Raw genomic sequence first — 17,083 nt, 5'->3', positions numbered from 1 at the left:
CTTTCCATCTGACTTGTATTGTAAAATTTACCTTTATTTAAATATTCCTTCAATTCCCGTACAGTAATGCTGGAGTTTTCCATCTGACTCAGGTCAATCATCCTACTCTTCATAACATCTGACAGCATTCCAAAAAAGTCCAGATAAGTCTTCCCTGCAAAACGTTTAAAATCATTATTACATAAACACAATTTTTAATCATTAATTTCTCCAGGTAAACTATAATTACTATTTGTATTGCATGGAAAAAAAATCCCAATGAAACATAAACCTCCTGTATTATTTCTTTTAATTGTGTGCTTTTCATGGACTGTATACTGCATGTCTATGGACTCTGGTCTGAAATAAAATTATCATCATTATTATTATTATTATTATTATTAAAACAAATGTGCAAGTGCTAACATTTACATCTGTGGGACTTGATTAGTTTAAAGTAAAACATTCAACTATTTCATCAAAGGAAACATATAAATGACTGTTGTTTACTAACAGAGTTACATTAAGAAAGGTTCTACTGCACAAGACAATTAAATTAATTACCAGAAAACACAGAATTTGTATGCTGTCTTGCTCTTTTATATTTAAATCACTCAACTGTTCTCTGATTTCCTACTCTCTTCTGTCAGGACCGCCCTGGTGCCCTAATGGTTAGAGCATCCTCCTTGGATGCAGGAGGCTGCAGGTTCAAACACCGGCCGAGTCATACCAAAGACTTATAAAAATGGTACTAACAGCTGCCTTGCTAAATGCACAGCATTTAGAGGTTAGTGTTCGGACTGGTCGGCCTGGTGTCAGAATAATGTGACTGGGTAGGACATCATGCTACATGTTTGGGTCATGATGTCCGAGTGCTAGACATCACTATAAACTGCCACACTGCAGACATTGCAGCAATATGACTGAAAAATTGTTAAAGCTATGTTAAAATCCAAATCATGCACATACTCTCTTCTGTCAGTTCAAAATGTGACAAATATGCAGAGTAAATGTATGCATATTAACTAAGTTAGAGCTATTCTTAAATGCTGTCACCATTAAATTCCTTCAAAAGAAGCAAATACATGACATGTATTTTTGTTTTTGCACATTGGTGTGGATACAGCATTCATATTTCTTATAAATACTTACTTGATACAAGATCATGTGTGGATACAGCATTCATATTTCTTACAAATACTTACTTGATACAAGATTATGTGTGGATACAGCATTCATATTTCTTATAAATACTTACTTGATACAAGATCATGTGTGGATACAGCATTCATATTTCTTATAAATACTTACTTGATACAAGATCATGTGTGGATACAGCATTCATATTTCTTATAAATACTTACTTGATACAAGATCATGTGTGGATACAGCATTCATATTTCTTATAAATACTTACTTGATACAAGATCATGTGTGGATACAGCATTCATATTTCTTATAAATACTTACTTGATACAAGATCATGTTTAAGCTGTAGACTATTATATCAGTCTTTAAAATTAATTTTGACAAACAGACCGTATTATTCCAAAGACGAGCCCATATTTGACGATAAGCCCATGAACCACAATACAGCAGTTGGCAATTTTTATTTAGGAAAGCTTGATTCTGTTGATAATAGCACAGTTATTGGTGAGAAAAAATGTACCGGACAGGTCAATTAGAAATGCTGTACATCATTTGCACATGATTTCTTATGACAGTTCGACCAGATACAGGGCAGGTCTATTATAAATATTGGATAGCATTTAGAAATGATTTCTTACAACGGGTCAACCAGACACAGGGCAGATCTTGGAGAAATACAGTAATTATCTCGAAGTGATTTCTTATGGTGGGTCAACCAGACACAGGGCAGATCTTGGAGAAATACTGTATAACATTTGGAAATGATTTTGCATGATGAGCGCAACAGATACAGGGTAGGTCTATTGGAAATGCTGTACAACATTTGGAAATGATTTTGTTCAATGAGCCAACAGATACAGGGTAGGTCTATTGGAAATGCTGTACAACATTTGGAAATGATTTTGTTCAATGAGCCAACAGATACAGGGTAGGTCTATTGGAAATGCTGTACATCATTTGGAAATTATTTCTTATAATGAGCCCAAAAGATACAGGGTAGGTCTACTGGAAATGATGTACATCATTTGGATATTATTTCTTATGATGAGCCCAACAGATACAGGGTAGGTCTATTGGAAATGCTGTACATCATTTGAAATTATTTCTTATGATGGGTCAACAAAATATTGCATAGCCACTTACTAATATTGTCTTCATCTGGATAAAGCTCTGGACTCAGGACATCAATTTTTCTTAACAGCAGGTTTATGACCATGTCTACAGGTTCAATAAAGCAATTGTTTGCCACCAGCACACTTGCTAAAAAACCGAAACAAACAGAGTAAAAATTTAATAAAGCAAAGTGAATAATTGATACACGTTTATGCATGTTAAAATGTTCGACCTTCTCGTTCATCTCTCATCAATTTGTTGAAATGTTTTTCATTGGGTACACTGCTTTCTAGTATCTGAAGAGAGATGACCTCCTAATTAAGTACAGCAAGAATACTGTAAATAAAATATGACTGCACCATGTGTAATTGTCATTTATGTAGGCACTAGTTGGGCATGGTTGACTCTGGAGATTATTCAGTATGGGTGGTAGATGACATTGACGTTTGGTCAAGATATGTGGTCTTGAATTAAATTTGCTGTACAGAACCCATTACATGTATTTCCTTACTATACTTGCCACCATAAAGAACTTTTGACCCCAAAATCTAAAGTTTTCTCACCCAGAGTGCAAGTCATCCACAAACACTGGTAAAGGAACCATGAACAGTGTTTGGGGATGGCAAGTGGGGCAACTACCCCAGGCCCCACTCTTGAGGGGGCCCTGTGCTTTGGGCCTATGCAGGAGCATACCAATCAAGATACTGATACTCTGGCCCCGCAACGTCATGGTCGGCCCTAGGCCTAACATACTCCTAATGACACCTTTGAAAGGAATGTACTATAGAACAAGAATTATTGTGCATAACAAACTTTTCTTTCAATCATAATGACCCTGACCTTTGGCCTTTTGACCCCAAAGCAATTTCTTACCTGAAGTGTATGCTCTCCACATTTTGTTATCAAGGTATGTGGTCCAAAGTAAAGTTATTCTTTAAAAACCATAAGCTGCGTGTTGGTTTATCTGACTTAAAACAGTTCACTCACATTTTTTTCTTCTTTCTAGTCAAGGAATGTAGACATGAAAGCTGCTGTATTGAATACCTAATATGCGTAACAAACTCTTTCAAAGAGTAACTATTCCATTGGTTGTATAATTTTGGTTGTTAAAGAGAGTAATTCTTTCAATGACTGTGTAATTTCACTTGCTACAGAGAGTAACTCTTTCCTTGGTTATATAATTTTACTTGCTACAAAAGTAACTCTTTCATTGGCTGTATCATTTTGCATGCTACAAAGAGTAACTCTTTTATTGATTGTATAAGTTTGCTTGCTACAGAGAGTAACTCTTCCATTGGTTGTATAATTTTACTTGTATTGAAATTAAATCTTTCATTGCTTGTATAATTTTGCTTGCTACAGACAGTAACTCTTTCATATGCATTAGAACGCACTTGTTCAAAGCATTGTTTAAGACAACTATTAATCCCAAGGGTCAATGTGGAACAAAGTGGATTGATGATACTGGCTAGCAAAGTCATCTCTGCTATGCAGCCACATGCTTTGTGTACCACATACTTAGGATCCACATTCCTAAACAGAGTAAATAAACTGCCTTTACATACACCAATTTTGTTGTCCCTTCCCATTCATGATTTTTTTCAGCAAAGTTTTACTGCATATATTCTAAACAAGAAAGAAGGAAAAAAAAGACCTGTAGTTATTAGTGCTCCTGGTGACCCTTCACAAAGACGAACAATTAGGTGACGGAATGGACCCCATTTAATCTCTTCCCTAGCATCCTCTGTTGCTTTAAGGAGGAGCTCTTCTGCAATCTCTGTCTCTAAATGCTGTAGTTCGATCTCTAATACCATCTGTCTCTTCTTTCCGAAATGGATCTGCACAGTACTTGTAATAACCACAATATTGCAGTCATTTATCTCCACGATGGCTGGAATAATTCTGGAGTGCAAGTCAGAAAATATATCCTTTTCCTCACTGACTGACTTGAATGATTCATCATCCAATTTTGAATCCCTTACATGGTCTATATTGTCAAAGAGAAAAATTATTTTCTTGTCCTTGTTTCTCTTCAAGGTCTCCATTATTCCACTTATCTCACCAGAGCCATATTCAATTGTCATATCTACTTCTTTCATTTTCGTAGCCATTGTCTTGAAAAATTTCTCCTTTTCGTCTGGTCTAATTTCTTCAAGTCTAAAATCCATGTCTATACTAATATATCCTGCTGTCTTGCAATTCATCTTCAATACTTCATCCAAGATCATCCTTGCAGCACATGATTTTCCACACTCTTTTGCTCCATGAATAAGATATATTCTTTTCCTTTTCCTTGCATCAGGTTCCTGCCATGCTTTAGTTACTTCTTTGAGCTCCTGTTCTCTTCCAAGGCACCCATACAGATGATTTCTTGAGAAATATGGCAATGGTTCTGACATGACTGCAGTTTAAGATTGTTCTGTTTTCACATCACTTTGTAGGTAAACACGTCTTGTTTAGTCTGCAAAAGAGTATGATGTACATAATTGCTGAAAAATGGAGCTTCCCAAAAATCTGCCATGGCATATTGAGATGATATATGTTTTGGCTGTTAATTTCATTTCTTTGCATTGCAAATTATTTATCATTGATAATTCCAGTGTATGCTTTTCCGCTGCTTAAATGATAGTGAAACATTTATAGGAACTCCAAATCAATCCTAATTAATGACTAAAGTAAGAAGTTCTAATTAGAAAGGAGCACAGGAACAAACGCTGTACCTAATAATGAGAGATATTTTTTTCTTCTTCTCCTATATTACCATTTTATCCTACGAAATATTTAAAAAGTATGAAAAAGGTGAAGCTTAAATTAGCAAGCACAAGTGACCCTGATATGCAATTATATTTTAATTAATTACATACAAATATACCTTGCAATCGAAATTACGTCTTCGTAATATAATCAATTAGTCAAAAATACACTGTAGTCAAAATGACTTTTAATTACATGTAATTATAATTTAGTCAATTACAAACATGCCCTGTAATCATAATTTAAACAATTACAATAAAAAATACCCTGTAATCAAGATCACTTTTTGATTATATGTATTTATAATTTAATCAATTACAAATATACCCAATGATCAAGATTACATGTAATTATAATTTGATCAATTACAAACACACCTTGTGATCAAGATTACTTTTCTTTACACGACTACACTTTAACCATAAGCTTAAAACTGATTTTAAATTCTTTCAAAAGTAAATTTTTAAAAAAAGTTGTAGTTGATGCTGAAATCCTGCCATTTTGAAAAAAAACTATTACATTTTTTTAAAACTATTTACATCTGCCTTTTTTGACTTCATGATATACTATTTTTCTGAATGACATAAACAGTGAATTCCAGTCTATATACAGTCAGTAAATTCCAGTACATATACATGCTTCAAAAGAAATGAAAATTAAAAATACATTTGTATTTGTCCAATAAAATATCACAAGATCTGGGTGTAAGATAACACAGCTCCAAGGGGTTGGTGTGCTTTTTTTTAAAATCAGAATTAATTATATGAATTTAGTGGAGCTAAATAAATATTCAAAGTCTAATAGTAGCTCTTTGCTATAACTTCTCATGTGACCAACTGAATGTATGAAAGTAATAATCACTTTGAATAAAAGAATGTGAATATGTTTTTCTTCAAAATGTAAAATTATTGCAACGATAAAGTCATCCTGTAGATTTAATATTTCACTCAATATAGGACTCATTTCTATGTTCCAAAATTATATGCAAGTAATCAAAATGTACTTAATTACACTCAGAGACATAATATTGTTTATTATGTATTGATAATAAAAAAGCAGATGGCTCAACTATCAGGGCATGTCCTGTTCTATCTCAGGGGCCCTTCCAGTAACTAGAGTTGTCTATCTTAATCTTTTTTTTTCAAGTCTCTTCATGGGCACTGATGCTATTCTGGTTTTAAAATGTATATTAATCCGAGATATGTCTGTGAAATCCCATGTTGACCCAACCGTCTGTTTATATAAGCCTATAAGTAATAGAACATTATAATGTCTATCAATCAGCATTAAATTCATTGACAGATTCAAAGAAACAAAAATGTAATAACAAAATATTCAGAACTTTTCAAATTATCCATCTCATGCCTAATTTTTTATTGGTATAAAAATGAGGAGATTTATTAATAACATCTTTATTTTCAGTTTCTTTTTAGGCTTCTTCTACACATATAACGTTTCTAAATTCAGTATTATATATTTCATAGACAAACATGCATTTGAGTTCACATTGAAGAGATGTTGTCTAATAGTATGTATGTATGTATACATAGACAACATACATCGATCAGTGCATCCTACTGATGCCTAGAATTTTTATTATTGTTACAGGTTTAACGCAATTTTTCAGCACATGATAGGCTATATATGGCAGACAGTACTTTTGGTAGAGAAATAACCCAAGAAAACTCCTGGAAGAACCACTGACCCATGGGAAGCTACTGGCAAACTTTCTCATGTACCTGCATTTACAGAGCACAAGACTAAAATGCACAAGGATGGGTCCATATAATTACTGCAAACCATTGCAAACTGCCACAAACCACCTTTAAAATGCATTATGTTAATTTATCTGTGAAAATATGTTGTAAGTAAACAAAATGTGAAACTCATGTAATACGTGAAGAAATTTTGAAATGAGATTGTCAATTTTTGCACCGAGTCTGATTTACAGCTGTTAGGTGTTATCACGATATGTGCATTTCTTTTTTTCTTCATAATCTATCAATCGATCTATCTATATCTATCTATAAATACAATGACACAGTCACACTTGACTATTAAGCAACGGTTGGTGTGTGGTCAAGGATAAAGTAAAAAAGGAAGTGATAGGATATTCAGAAGAGTAATGATAGGAAAGGCAGAAATAAATAAAAGAGTGTCAGTGTAGGTTTTGTCTCTTAATACTCAGATCAATCCAGCTACCGGAGCTGCGATGTCTAAGGTAAGGAAACTCAACCAGCATAGCCCTGAGAATCACTAGATCTTAATTGTAGCTGACTTAGTTCATTAGAATGTGATTTTGGAAAGCTCCTGCTTGTGAGATACCAAGTTAGAAGCTTCTCCAATTATTGATGGTAATTTGTTCCCAAGTCGTTATTGTACATGGGAAGAATCTGAACTTGAAACAATTTGTAAATGCTGACTTTAATTGGAACTTTTTCCTGTGATTAATTGCCCTAGTCTGGCTACATGCCAGGGTCAGGTATTTGTCTGCTGGTATGTCCACTACGTTGTTCACAATCTTGTACAACATGGTCAGCTGGGTATTGGTTTGCCTGGATTTGAGTGAATCCCAGTGGAGATGGTTCAACATTGCACTGACTAGTGTTAAATATTTATTTGTGGTGAATCTAGCAGCTCTCCTCTGAATCATCTCTTATTTATTAGATCTTAATATTATGTGTGTTCCACACAGTTGAGCAGTACTCAAGACCTGGTCGAACAAGAGTGAAATATGCTGCACTTTTTAATTCTTCATCGTTGATTTGGAGGTTGCAGCACAGGAAACCAATGTTACTGTTCTCTTTTTTCACTATCTTGTCTATGTGCCTTTTTCAAGAGAGGTCTCTGGACAATTCAACCCCTAAATATTTTGTTGCCTGCCCACTGGCTAACTAATGTGCCCCTTAAGAGTATATTCAGATAAGATTGGTGATTTCTTCCTGGAAACTCTTAGGATACTGCATTTTTCTGGGTGGAATGATATAGTCCCCAAGTTCTTTCCCAGAGGGCTAGTTGGTTCAGGTCTTCTTGTAGGATCTCACAGTACTTGGAGGCATTTATTTCCCAGTAGACTATACAGTCATCTGCAAAATGTCTCATGTTGGATTTGACACTCGCTGGTAGATTATTGACGAACACCAGGAAGAGGATGGGACCCAAAACACTCCATTGAGGTACCCCACTAACAACTGGTGCTAGGTCTGATGTTGCTCTATCTACTATAACTCTCTGTGATCTGTCTGATAGGAAATCTCTGATCCATGTTTGGATCTTACCCCTGATACCATAGTGATCCAACTTACAGAGGAATCTTTCATGTGGCACATGTCCGAAAGCCTTACTGAAGTCAAGGATTGCAAGGTCATACTGCTTCCCTCTAAGGATTTTGCGAGCTCATCCACTAGGGTTATGAGCTGTGTTTCACAGCTTTGTCTGACATGGAAACCATGCTGGCAGTCTGTTATGAAGTGATCTAGAAGTTGCTTCATGCAGCTGACTATGATGTGTTCAAGCACTTTTTTTTTAGCAGATACATACATGTAAGTGGGACAGGTCTATAATCAATAAATCATCCATTACATTCATTAGGTAATTGAAAAAAGTAACTCTACTGGACTACATTTGAGTGTACTTTAGTATATTTCATTGCATTTAAGTAACTGGCTACGACGTGATAACCTCAATGCCCATGATGTTGGGGTACATATATTAGTATGATTGAGTAATTAGATGTGCATTTCTTTTTCATAATTGTTATTATTTGATTTCCTCATCATTTTTATTGTACTGATGATTACTGTCTAAATCATTTTTGTAAAAGCAAATGTTAATTGGAATAATACGTGTCTTATTTCTTCATATTAACTGAAGTGCCTACAATTTTCCCTAGCAATTCCATACCTTGCTGGCATGTAGGAAGGAGAGGTTATTTAAAAAGTATTTCATGACATATAGTATTTGCTGTTTCTTAACAGACGTAATGTAAATTCTAAAAGTTTTCAACAAAAAATTCCTGCCTCCTCGCTTTGAAATTTAGTAATGAAATTTGAATCATGTGGAAAAATTCATTCCACATAAAGTGCTAATTACCAGGATATTGTTCACAATTTGTCACATAAAAGACTTCCACAAATTACATCATGTCAAAAGACCAGATAGGAGCAATTTTCATTTTTAAAACAATGTATAATTCAAATGATTTTTAGTTTCAGTTGTGCTTTCTTGTCTGGTTGTATGTAAGTACCGCAGAAATGTTCAAAGAGAACTAAATCCTTGTATCTATCACCTGAATCAGCCATTTCATTTGTCAAGAAGCTGTATGCCATTTGTAAAAACCAGAGAAAACAATATTTTTTAACAAGACAGATTTGCAATAACTAGTCCTTACATAAGATTAAAAACTTTACACACACACATAATAGTTACATGTCAGAGTGCAGGATCATCACGCAAAACACACAAATACACCAACTTTATATGATAACTTGAAAAAAATGAATCATTATGACTGATTTAAGAAGGAGCTACAACTATACCATCAGACACTCGACTGAGCAGGAAAGAAATTAACAAAATATCTTTTAAATAAATACACTTGGCAGCAACCCTCCCTTTTAAAATATTCAAGTCCAGCATTGCAAACTGCAAGAAAATGAACTTAAGGAACAGATTATAATGTTCTTAGTGCCATTTGAAACAATATGCTGCATAATTTCGGTGCAAACAGTAGGCCTAATTACTTTCACCATATGTATGTATATATATATATATATATATATATATATATATATATATATATATATATATATATATATTGCACCTCTGAACTCTATGAACTGGAGGTCAACTGCTTGAAATAATAGCTGAACCAGGTTCAGCTCTGGTTCAGCTCAGGGGTATGACAAATTGGCTTCTAGACACTGTGGCTTTTTGGTGTTTTTTTTAGTATGTTGTTCAGTGATTCGGCATTACTGTTTGTCCACAAGTTCTTGTTGAGATTCTTTCTTCTTGGTTCATTTACACGGCAAAACAATTTCTCTTTTACATGGCTGTCATAATATTTAAATGAAGAGAGGATGGTCATGAAGTAGATCCACCCTCAAAGACAACGGAGCTTTCTACATTGCCAAAGGTTTTATCGACGATTGTTCTCTTCAAATTACCAGTCACACCAACTTTTCTTTAGAGCTGGAATTTAATAGTTTTTTCTTTGTTTGTTTGGGCGTTTTTGTTGTTTTTTTTTGTTATTGTTGTTGTTATTTCATCTGCTCTGTACAATTTACCCGAGATACATTTGGGAAGGATATCTCTACAGCTCTGGTCAGGGCAGGTTCTTCAACTGTACAAAATTGCACATGCTTGCGTTGTCTTATTTTGCCACTTCCGATGTTGTTCTCAAGTTTGACTGCAATTTGGAATAGTAATGTTCTGTACTATCTCATAACTTGAGTCTTTGTGCAAAAGCATGGACCAAAAAATACTGGATGTTCATTGTTCATTGGTGTTTTTCATTATGATACTGATTTCTGTATACAATTGTTGTGAAATTATTTGTGCTGTGGTTGTTTTTACATCTCCAAATAAGGAAAGTCTTTTATCTGGTTGTCGGTATATAACATGATGGATGTCACTTTTTCTGTGTGGTATTATTCATTTTGCAAATGTATGTTTCCCACACATACCAATTTTCTCTAACATCTCATCGGCAATATTTTCTGAGTCAGCATTTTTGGTTTTGCTATTTTCTTCAACATTCTTCTCTATATGTTTGTGCCTTGCATGTTGGAAGTTCCATGATCCATTTAAAAGAGTCTCATTCTAATTTATAATAAACTTTCTGAGGTGTTGAGTAGAGCAGTCTGTCTGATATTTTATCGATCGTTTTGGGATTTGTTCTCACGTACGACCAACTGACATGGTGGGAAAAAACACTATGTAACTGTCGTGAATAAACTACAGTACCCAATGACCCATGTCTGTTACTGACACTGGAAATCGGTGTCAAACTATGCATAGATTCAGATTCATTTGAGATTTTCAGATTTGTTTGAGTGCATTTAATACTTTATTGTATATATATATATATATATATATATATATATATATATATATATATATATATATATATATATATATATATATATAAAAACTCCTCCACCCATATTTTATAAGAAAAAGTTAAGTTAATATATTTATAATGGTGGTTTGCGGTATCCTGGTGTTGGTTTGCATTGGTTTGTGGTAAATACATGGACCATATAAGGACAGAGGTTGCTATGTCAGTGATCTGTAAAAGTGAGTGCCTTAAACCACTTGACCACCTGGAGAAGGCATACAATATGTGTTGCCTACCGATGATGGTTATATACCCGCCCCCATCAAACAAACCTTTAACATTAAATCCTAAAATACTGTGTCACTGCTGTCGTTTCATGTAACTTGATTTCTGGAGATGTATTGTGAGCAAGATCAAACACACCTGTAATATGAAAAGTGGCTAGACCAACAAGTAAGGTCTCCATTTTTTTTCCTGACAGCTCAGACTTCAGAAAAAGGACAAAAAGCAGAGACTTGTGTATATATATATATATATATATATATATATATATATATATATATATATATATATATATATATATATATATATATATAACTCCTCCACCCACATTTTATGAGAAAAAAATTAAGTTAATATATTTATAATGGTGGTTTGCGGTATCCTGGTGTTGGTTTGCATTGGTTTGTGGTAAATACATGGACCATATAAGGACAGAGGTTGCTATGTCAGTGATCTGTAAAAGTGAGCGCCTTAAACCACTTGACCACCTGGAGAAGGCATACAATATGTGTTGCCTACCAATGATGGTTATATACCCCCCCCCCATCAAACAAACCTTTAACATTAAATCCTAAAATCCTGTGTCACCGATGTTGTCTCATGTAACTTGAGTTCTGGTGATGTATTGTGAGCAAGATCAAACACAAGTAATATGAAATTTGGCTAGAATCGACAAGTAAGGTCTCCATTTTTTTTCTGACAGCTGTCATAAAAAGGAAAAAAAAGCAGAGACCTACTTGTTAGTCTAGAAATGAGGCACACATTACTCCTATGAAGATGTACATGACAAAGGAAATCATTATATTACACTGCACAACGGATAATTCAATTTATACACTTTTTCACATGTTTCTGGCTTTTCTAAAGAATCAAAACAAAAAAAGAGGATGAATTCCTATTACTGTGAGGTACATGCAAAATCCATTCCAGAAACGAAAAAGCAGCCTGAACAATGATGTTAACAAGGAAAGTGTGATGGTAAGTATGGATATGCAATGTGTACAAAACTGCTTTGAGAATGAGGTGTGATACACATTTATCATAGTGCATTTGATACTGACAGTAAAAATGGAGTTGCATCAAAATGGAAAGCCCTCAATTCATATGTCATTGTCAAAAGAGAACCTAGCATTAATACTGCCTACTTATTTAGCGCAAAGATTTACACGTCTAATGTACATATGTTGCATAAAATATGCAATCAACGTTAGTCATTTCTTAAATAACAGTTAAAAATGCAATCAATGTTAGTTATTTATTGAATAACAGTTAAAAATGCAATCAATGTTAGCCATTTCTTGAATAACAGTTAAAAATGCAATCAATGTTAGTCCTTTCTTGAATAACAGTTAAAAATGCAATCAATGTTAGTCATTTCTTGAATAACAGTTAAAAATGCAAACAATGTTAGTCATTTCTTGAATAACAGTTAAAAATGCAAACAATGTTAGTCATTTCTTGAATAACAGTTAAAAATGCAAACAATGTTAGTCATTTCTTGAATAACAGTTAAAAATGCAAACAATGTTCCATGTCAAATCAATACTAATCAGTTGCTTTAAGACCACATGTATCTAATTAAAAGCAGCTGAAAGGTTTGTTCTTGTAATATACTTAAAAAAATATGGGGGCCCTGAGTGGCTGAGTGGTCTAAAGTGCTCTCCATTACAGATCACTGCCATCTCACCTCTGTCTGCGTTGGTTCAAGTCTCTGATTCAGCCAATGTGGGTATGTGAGAAAGCTTGCCAGTAGCTTCTTGTGGGTCGGTGGTTCTTTCTGGGATTTTCCTGGGTTCTTCCTCCACCATTAATACTGGCTGCCATGTATAGCCAATTGTGTGCTGAAAAATGGCGTTAAACCCTACAACAACAACAACAAACTGTCTTCTCGCAGATTGTGACCATTAAAATGGGCAAAGTGAAAATTATTGCACAAGTTTCAATTGACTTTAAGTTGCATTCCCTCACAAAAAACAATTTCTGCTGTATCTAGGCCCTACTCTTATCACCTAAATGGACCCAAATATTGTAGTTCAGCTTGTCTTTTTGGGGCGAGGGGAGGTAACATGGTCCTGTGGACTAAATTTAGACCTCACTTCACCCAGACATGCATCAGTACCATATGACAAACTGTTATGACTGTTAATTTTTGAGCAGATCCATAACCCATGCAAGTACATGTTTTAGACCGGGCAGAATGTAATGCGATTCATCTGCAATTGATTGCAAGGCTGCAAGAGTATGTGCTCTTAAATTTCTTAGCTAATCCTTAGTGCCACACTAACCGTTTTTGATTATCTCTTTACAACATGAAATGTCTTCTAGGACATGCACTGGTTTGGTCTGCCCAACAGTTCAGTTTCCGCCATATGATTTTTCTTTTGGTGGCAAATTCTTATCTGACATACAATTTTTGCACATACATTGCGACCCGCTGATTAACAAGGAATCAGTTTCAATTTTTCTTTGTTTGTTTCTTGCTTATATTCTTTTACACAGAATGTGGGTCTAGATTACACAACAATGTAGAAATAATCATCACTATAAACTGCTAGGGCCGACAGGGTGGGTGGGGGGGAATGTGGATATATCCCTGGGACCTGGGCCTGTCAGGGGCCCAGGCAGAACAACACTTTTTTATTTTATAAAAGAAAAATTTTGTTTGAACCAAAACTAGGAGAGGCCCGGGTGTTTTTCACCCAAGGTTGGGCTCGTGAACTCTCTCTACAGACCTGTAAACTTCCACACCGCAAACATCGTAGTGATATGACTAAAACTGTTTAAAACTATGTTAAAAGCAAAGAAAACACATACACACATTTTTCTAAAAAAATTAAGATCATGTACATGTACATTTTTAAAGGCACTTTTCAAAGAAAAACAGACTCTTAAATAACCCATATTTGTGAAATGACATAATACTGGTCTATTTCAACCACACACACACACAAATTGTGAAATCCCCTTGAAAAAACTTCCAGAGTAAGAGGTGCTTTTTTAAAACACAAAACAATGATGACTATCACTGTACAGAAAGAGTGTCACCAACTTTGGTTCTCCGTATGGCCGAGTAGTCTAAGATGCTCGCCTTAAATGATCACTACCATCTGACCTCTGTCCATGTGGGTTCGAGTCATGGGATCGGTCAATGTAGTTGTGTAAGAAAGCTTGCCAGTAGCTTCTCGTGGGTCAAATGGTTCTTCCTGGGATTTTCCCAGATTCTTCGTTTCCCAGATATAATTGCCACCATGTATATATCAGCTGATGCTGAAAATGTTATTAAACCATATAGACCATGCTATAATTCATGCTGGGGACTGTGGTCACATGGGCATATATTGTTGCTTACAATTTACCAATCAATAACACGTGTAAATAAAATAAAAATGGTACGTTTGGAAAAGTACCAAAAAGGATGCGAGTAAAATATTGCAGGATACATGAACTCGATTCAAATTAAAGATTGTATCTCCTTTTAAGCTTATAATTTATACAAATTTTAGCGTTTGTGCTAAGAATGAACCAACTGGAAATGCTACTGAATTATTTTATGCCTGCAAAGTACATAATCCAAAAACCAAGCATAACTAGCTCAGCAATAAAAGGAGGTCACAATTTACTTTTTCTGGGTAGTGATGTAAGTGATAAATGTGAATGCACACTTGAAATTGCAATGACTTTAGAAACTGTGCAAAGAAACAAGCAATACAAATCGTCTGGTGTACCAATACTTTGCCAAAGCAATTATGGTCGTTGCTGTAATATCTAACAAGAGAGAGAGCGAGAGAGAGATCAGTTGAATTCTGTGCAATGCATCATTTTCGGTCGACCAATGAGAAGGCAGTATTCCATTCAGTTCGTTGCCCCGAATAGCCGAGTGTTCTAAAGCACTCTCCGTTACCGTTCACTGCCATCTCACCTCTGTCTGCATGGGTTCGAGTCTCGGATTCGGCTAATGTGGGTATTTGAGACAGCTTGCCAGTAGCTTTTCGTGGGTCGGTTCGTTGCACTTGCATATTAAACAAGCGCGATTAGTGGCGACGAGCGGTAGCGTGGGAAAATGGTCTGGCATTCCTTAAACATACAGTGTTACTTCAAATTTTGAGTAGCCTTACAAAGTCGATTGCTTGAGCTAAACATCGGTTCCAGGTTTATTACGCTACGCGTAGTTCAGCCTGAAATATCAACGCTGATAGGTCGCGATAAAAGAGAAAGTGTCCGTTCACGTTAAGTACATTTATGACTGATAGGTAAATTGTACGGAACGATACAAATACGAGCGTGTGTGCGTGTGTGTGTGTTAAGCAACTATAAGAACCCATGTGATTAAATCAACCTAAGTTGTGCTATGAATTCCACCAACACTGAAACGCTTGTTTACAGCAATTATAAATTAAATAAGTCGTCAGACACTTTACATCTAGATGAGTCATTTGTCCTTCAAATCGGGGATAGCGGAGGAACCCTACGCGTCATATCCAATCTGAGTAAAATCATATCTCCCCTGTTACGACATGTCTATAAATAAATTGATCAATCACCAAACTAATGCATATCCTTTCACTGTGTTGTTTTTACATACAACATCTACAAGGTTAACATGGGCGTAGCTGTGCTCTCTTATTAACCACACTTGGAAAAGTAAACTACTGTCATTCGTTTTAATCCTTTTTCTAAACTTAATGTTAAACAAGGAATCTGAATGTTGCACTTACCTAACAAATGATGTTTAACTTCATTCTCTTTAGAAGGATGACGTGACCTTAATTCTGTGTAGCACGATGACGTGTCCTTAATTCTATGTGAGTGTGGCCTTAATTTCTGCAGCACGATCACGTGTCATAACTCCAGTCATCTTCTCCTGAGCATTCTAGCTTCTCAAAAAAAGAGACAACACTCTAAATGATTCATGCGCGTAGTTGTGTCGCACAAATAGCAAATGTGGTCAGAAACTGAGAAAGCCTATACATTTCTTGGAAATCCCAATTCATCTAAAAATATGGGTTACATCACAATGCATGTTCTTCGCATCAGGTTTCTTTTCTTTGTTCTTTCTTATTTTTTGTTTCTTTTTTTTCAAAACTATACTGTACTATGCATACTGTATATGCAACATATTAGAGCGTGTGTGTGTGTGTGTGTGTGTGTGTGTGGATTAGTTCCAAGTGATGGTGTAGTTTATAACGTAACTTAAAGTTTAAACTATTCAAACTTTGATATTCACGGGATTAGTCTCCCTTGATTAATACGCTCTAGGACACACGGTACTAATTCAACTCCAATCGTAAACATATGGAAACAGCATCATATTCAAAATTCAATAACTTAAAATTTCTGGGTGCTGATGATGAGACCTATAATTCTCCATGCGCATCTAACCTTGGTGCAAGCTTATGTGTGGAGAACACCATATGACCCGCGACATTTTGTTTACATACTTGTGCATGAAACACATGTTATTGATTCTGCACCAAATGAATTAGGTGCTACTTTCAGTATTGAGTATTCCTGAGTCAAGCCTGTAAGAATGCTAAAATTGCATCAGTAGAAATTTGTCAATATTTTTTTTTTCACATTACATACAAGATAAGCTCTCAAAAGATATTTTTCCAAAAATTTTAGTTTTCATTATTAACCAATTATGGACCACCAAACTCGTAAATACTCTATTATTATAAGTACCGTGTGTCCTTTAGCTTTGATTCACTCGTTCACTTCACTCTTCATAATGGAGATCAAGAAGAAATT

The 17,083-nt window shown here is 35.0% G+C and overlaps 1 protein-coding gene across 4 annotated transcripts in view; it reads right to left on the bottom strand.

Moving 5' to 3' along the window:
* LOC149773092 (uncharacterized) overlaps positions 1–16,877 on the bottom strand; it is a 54,326-nt gene extending 37,449 nt beyond the window's left edge. For all 4 annotated transcript variants that reach the window (XR_016417498.1, XM_089946908.1, XM_089946909.1 and 1 more), the window contains exons 1-4: positions 16,051–16,877; positions 3,896–4,702; positions 2,272–2,388; positions 32–154 (exon numbers count right to left, since the gene is read on the bottom strand). Coding sequence is in view for 3 of the 4 variants with exons in the window: in XM_089946908.1 (XP_089803034.1) it covers positions 32–154; positions 2,272–2,388; positions 3,896–4,640 (985 nt within the window). In the remaining variant the exon portion in view is untranslated. The remainder of the gene's footprint in view (positions 1–31; positions 155–2,271; positions 2,389–3,895; positions 4,703–16,050) is intronic.
* Between the last annotated feature and the right edge of the window lie 206 nt (positions 16,878–17,083).

Source organism: Sinohyriopsis cumingii, unplaced genomic scaffold (genome assembly GCF_028554795.1).
Source record: "Sinohyriopsis cumingii isolate HCF-2022 unplaced genomic scaffold, ASM2855479v2 utg000913l, whole genome shotgun sequence".
Taxonomy (NCBI): Eukaryota; Metazoa; Mollusca; class Bivalvia; order Unionida; family Unionidae; genus Sinohyriopsis; species Sinohyriopsis cumingii.
Note: the sequence above shows the minus strand (reverse complement) of the source record. Positions and strands in the feature narration are given on the sequence as shown.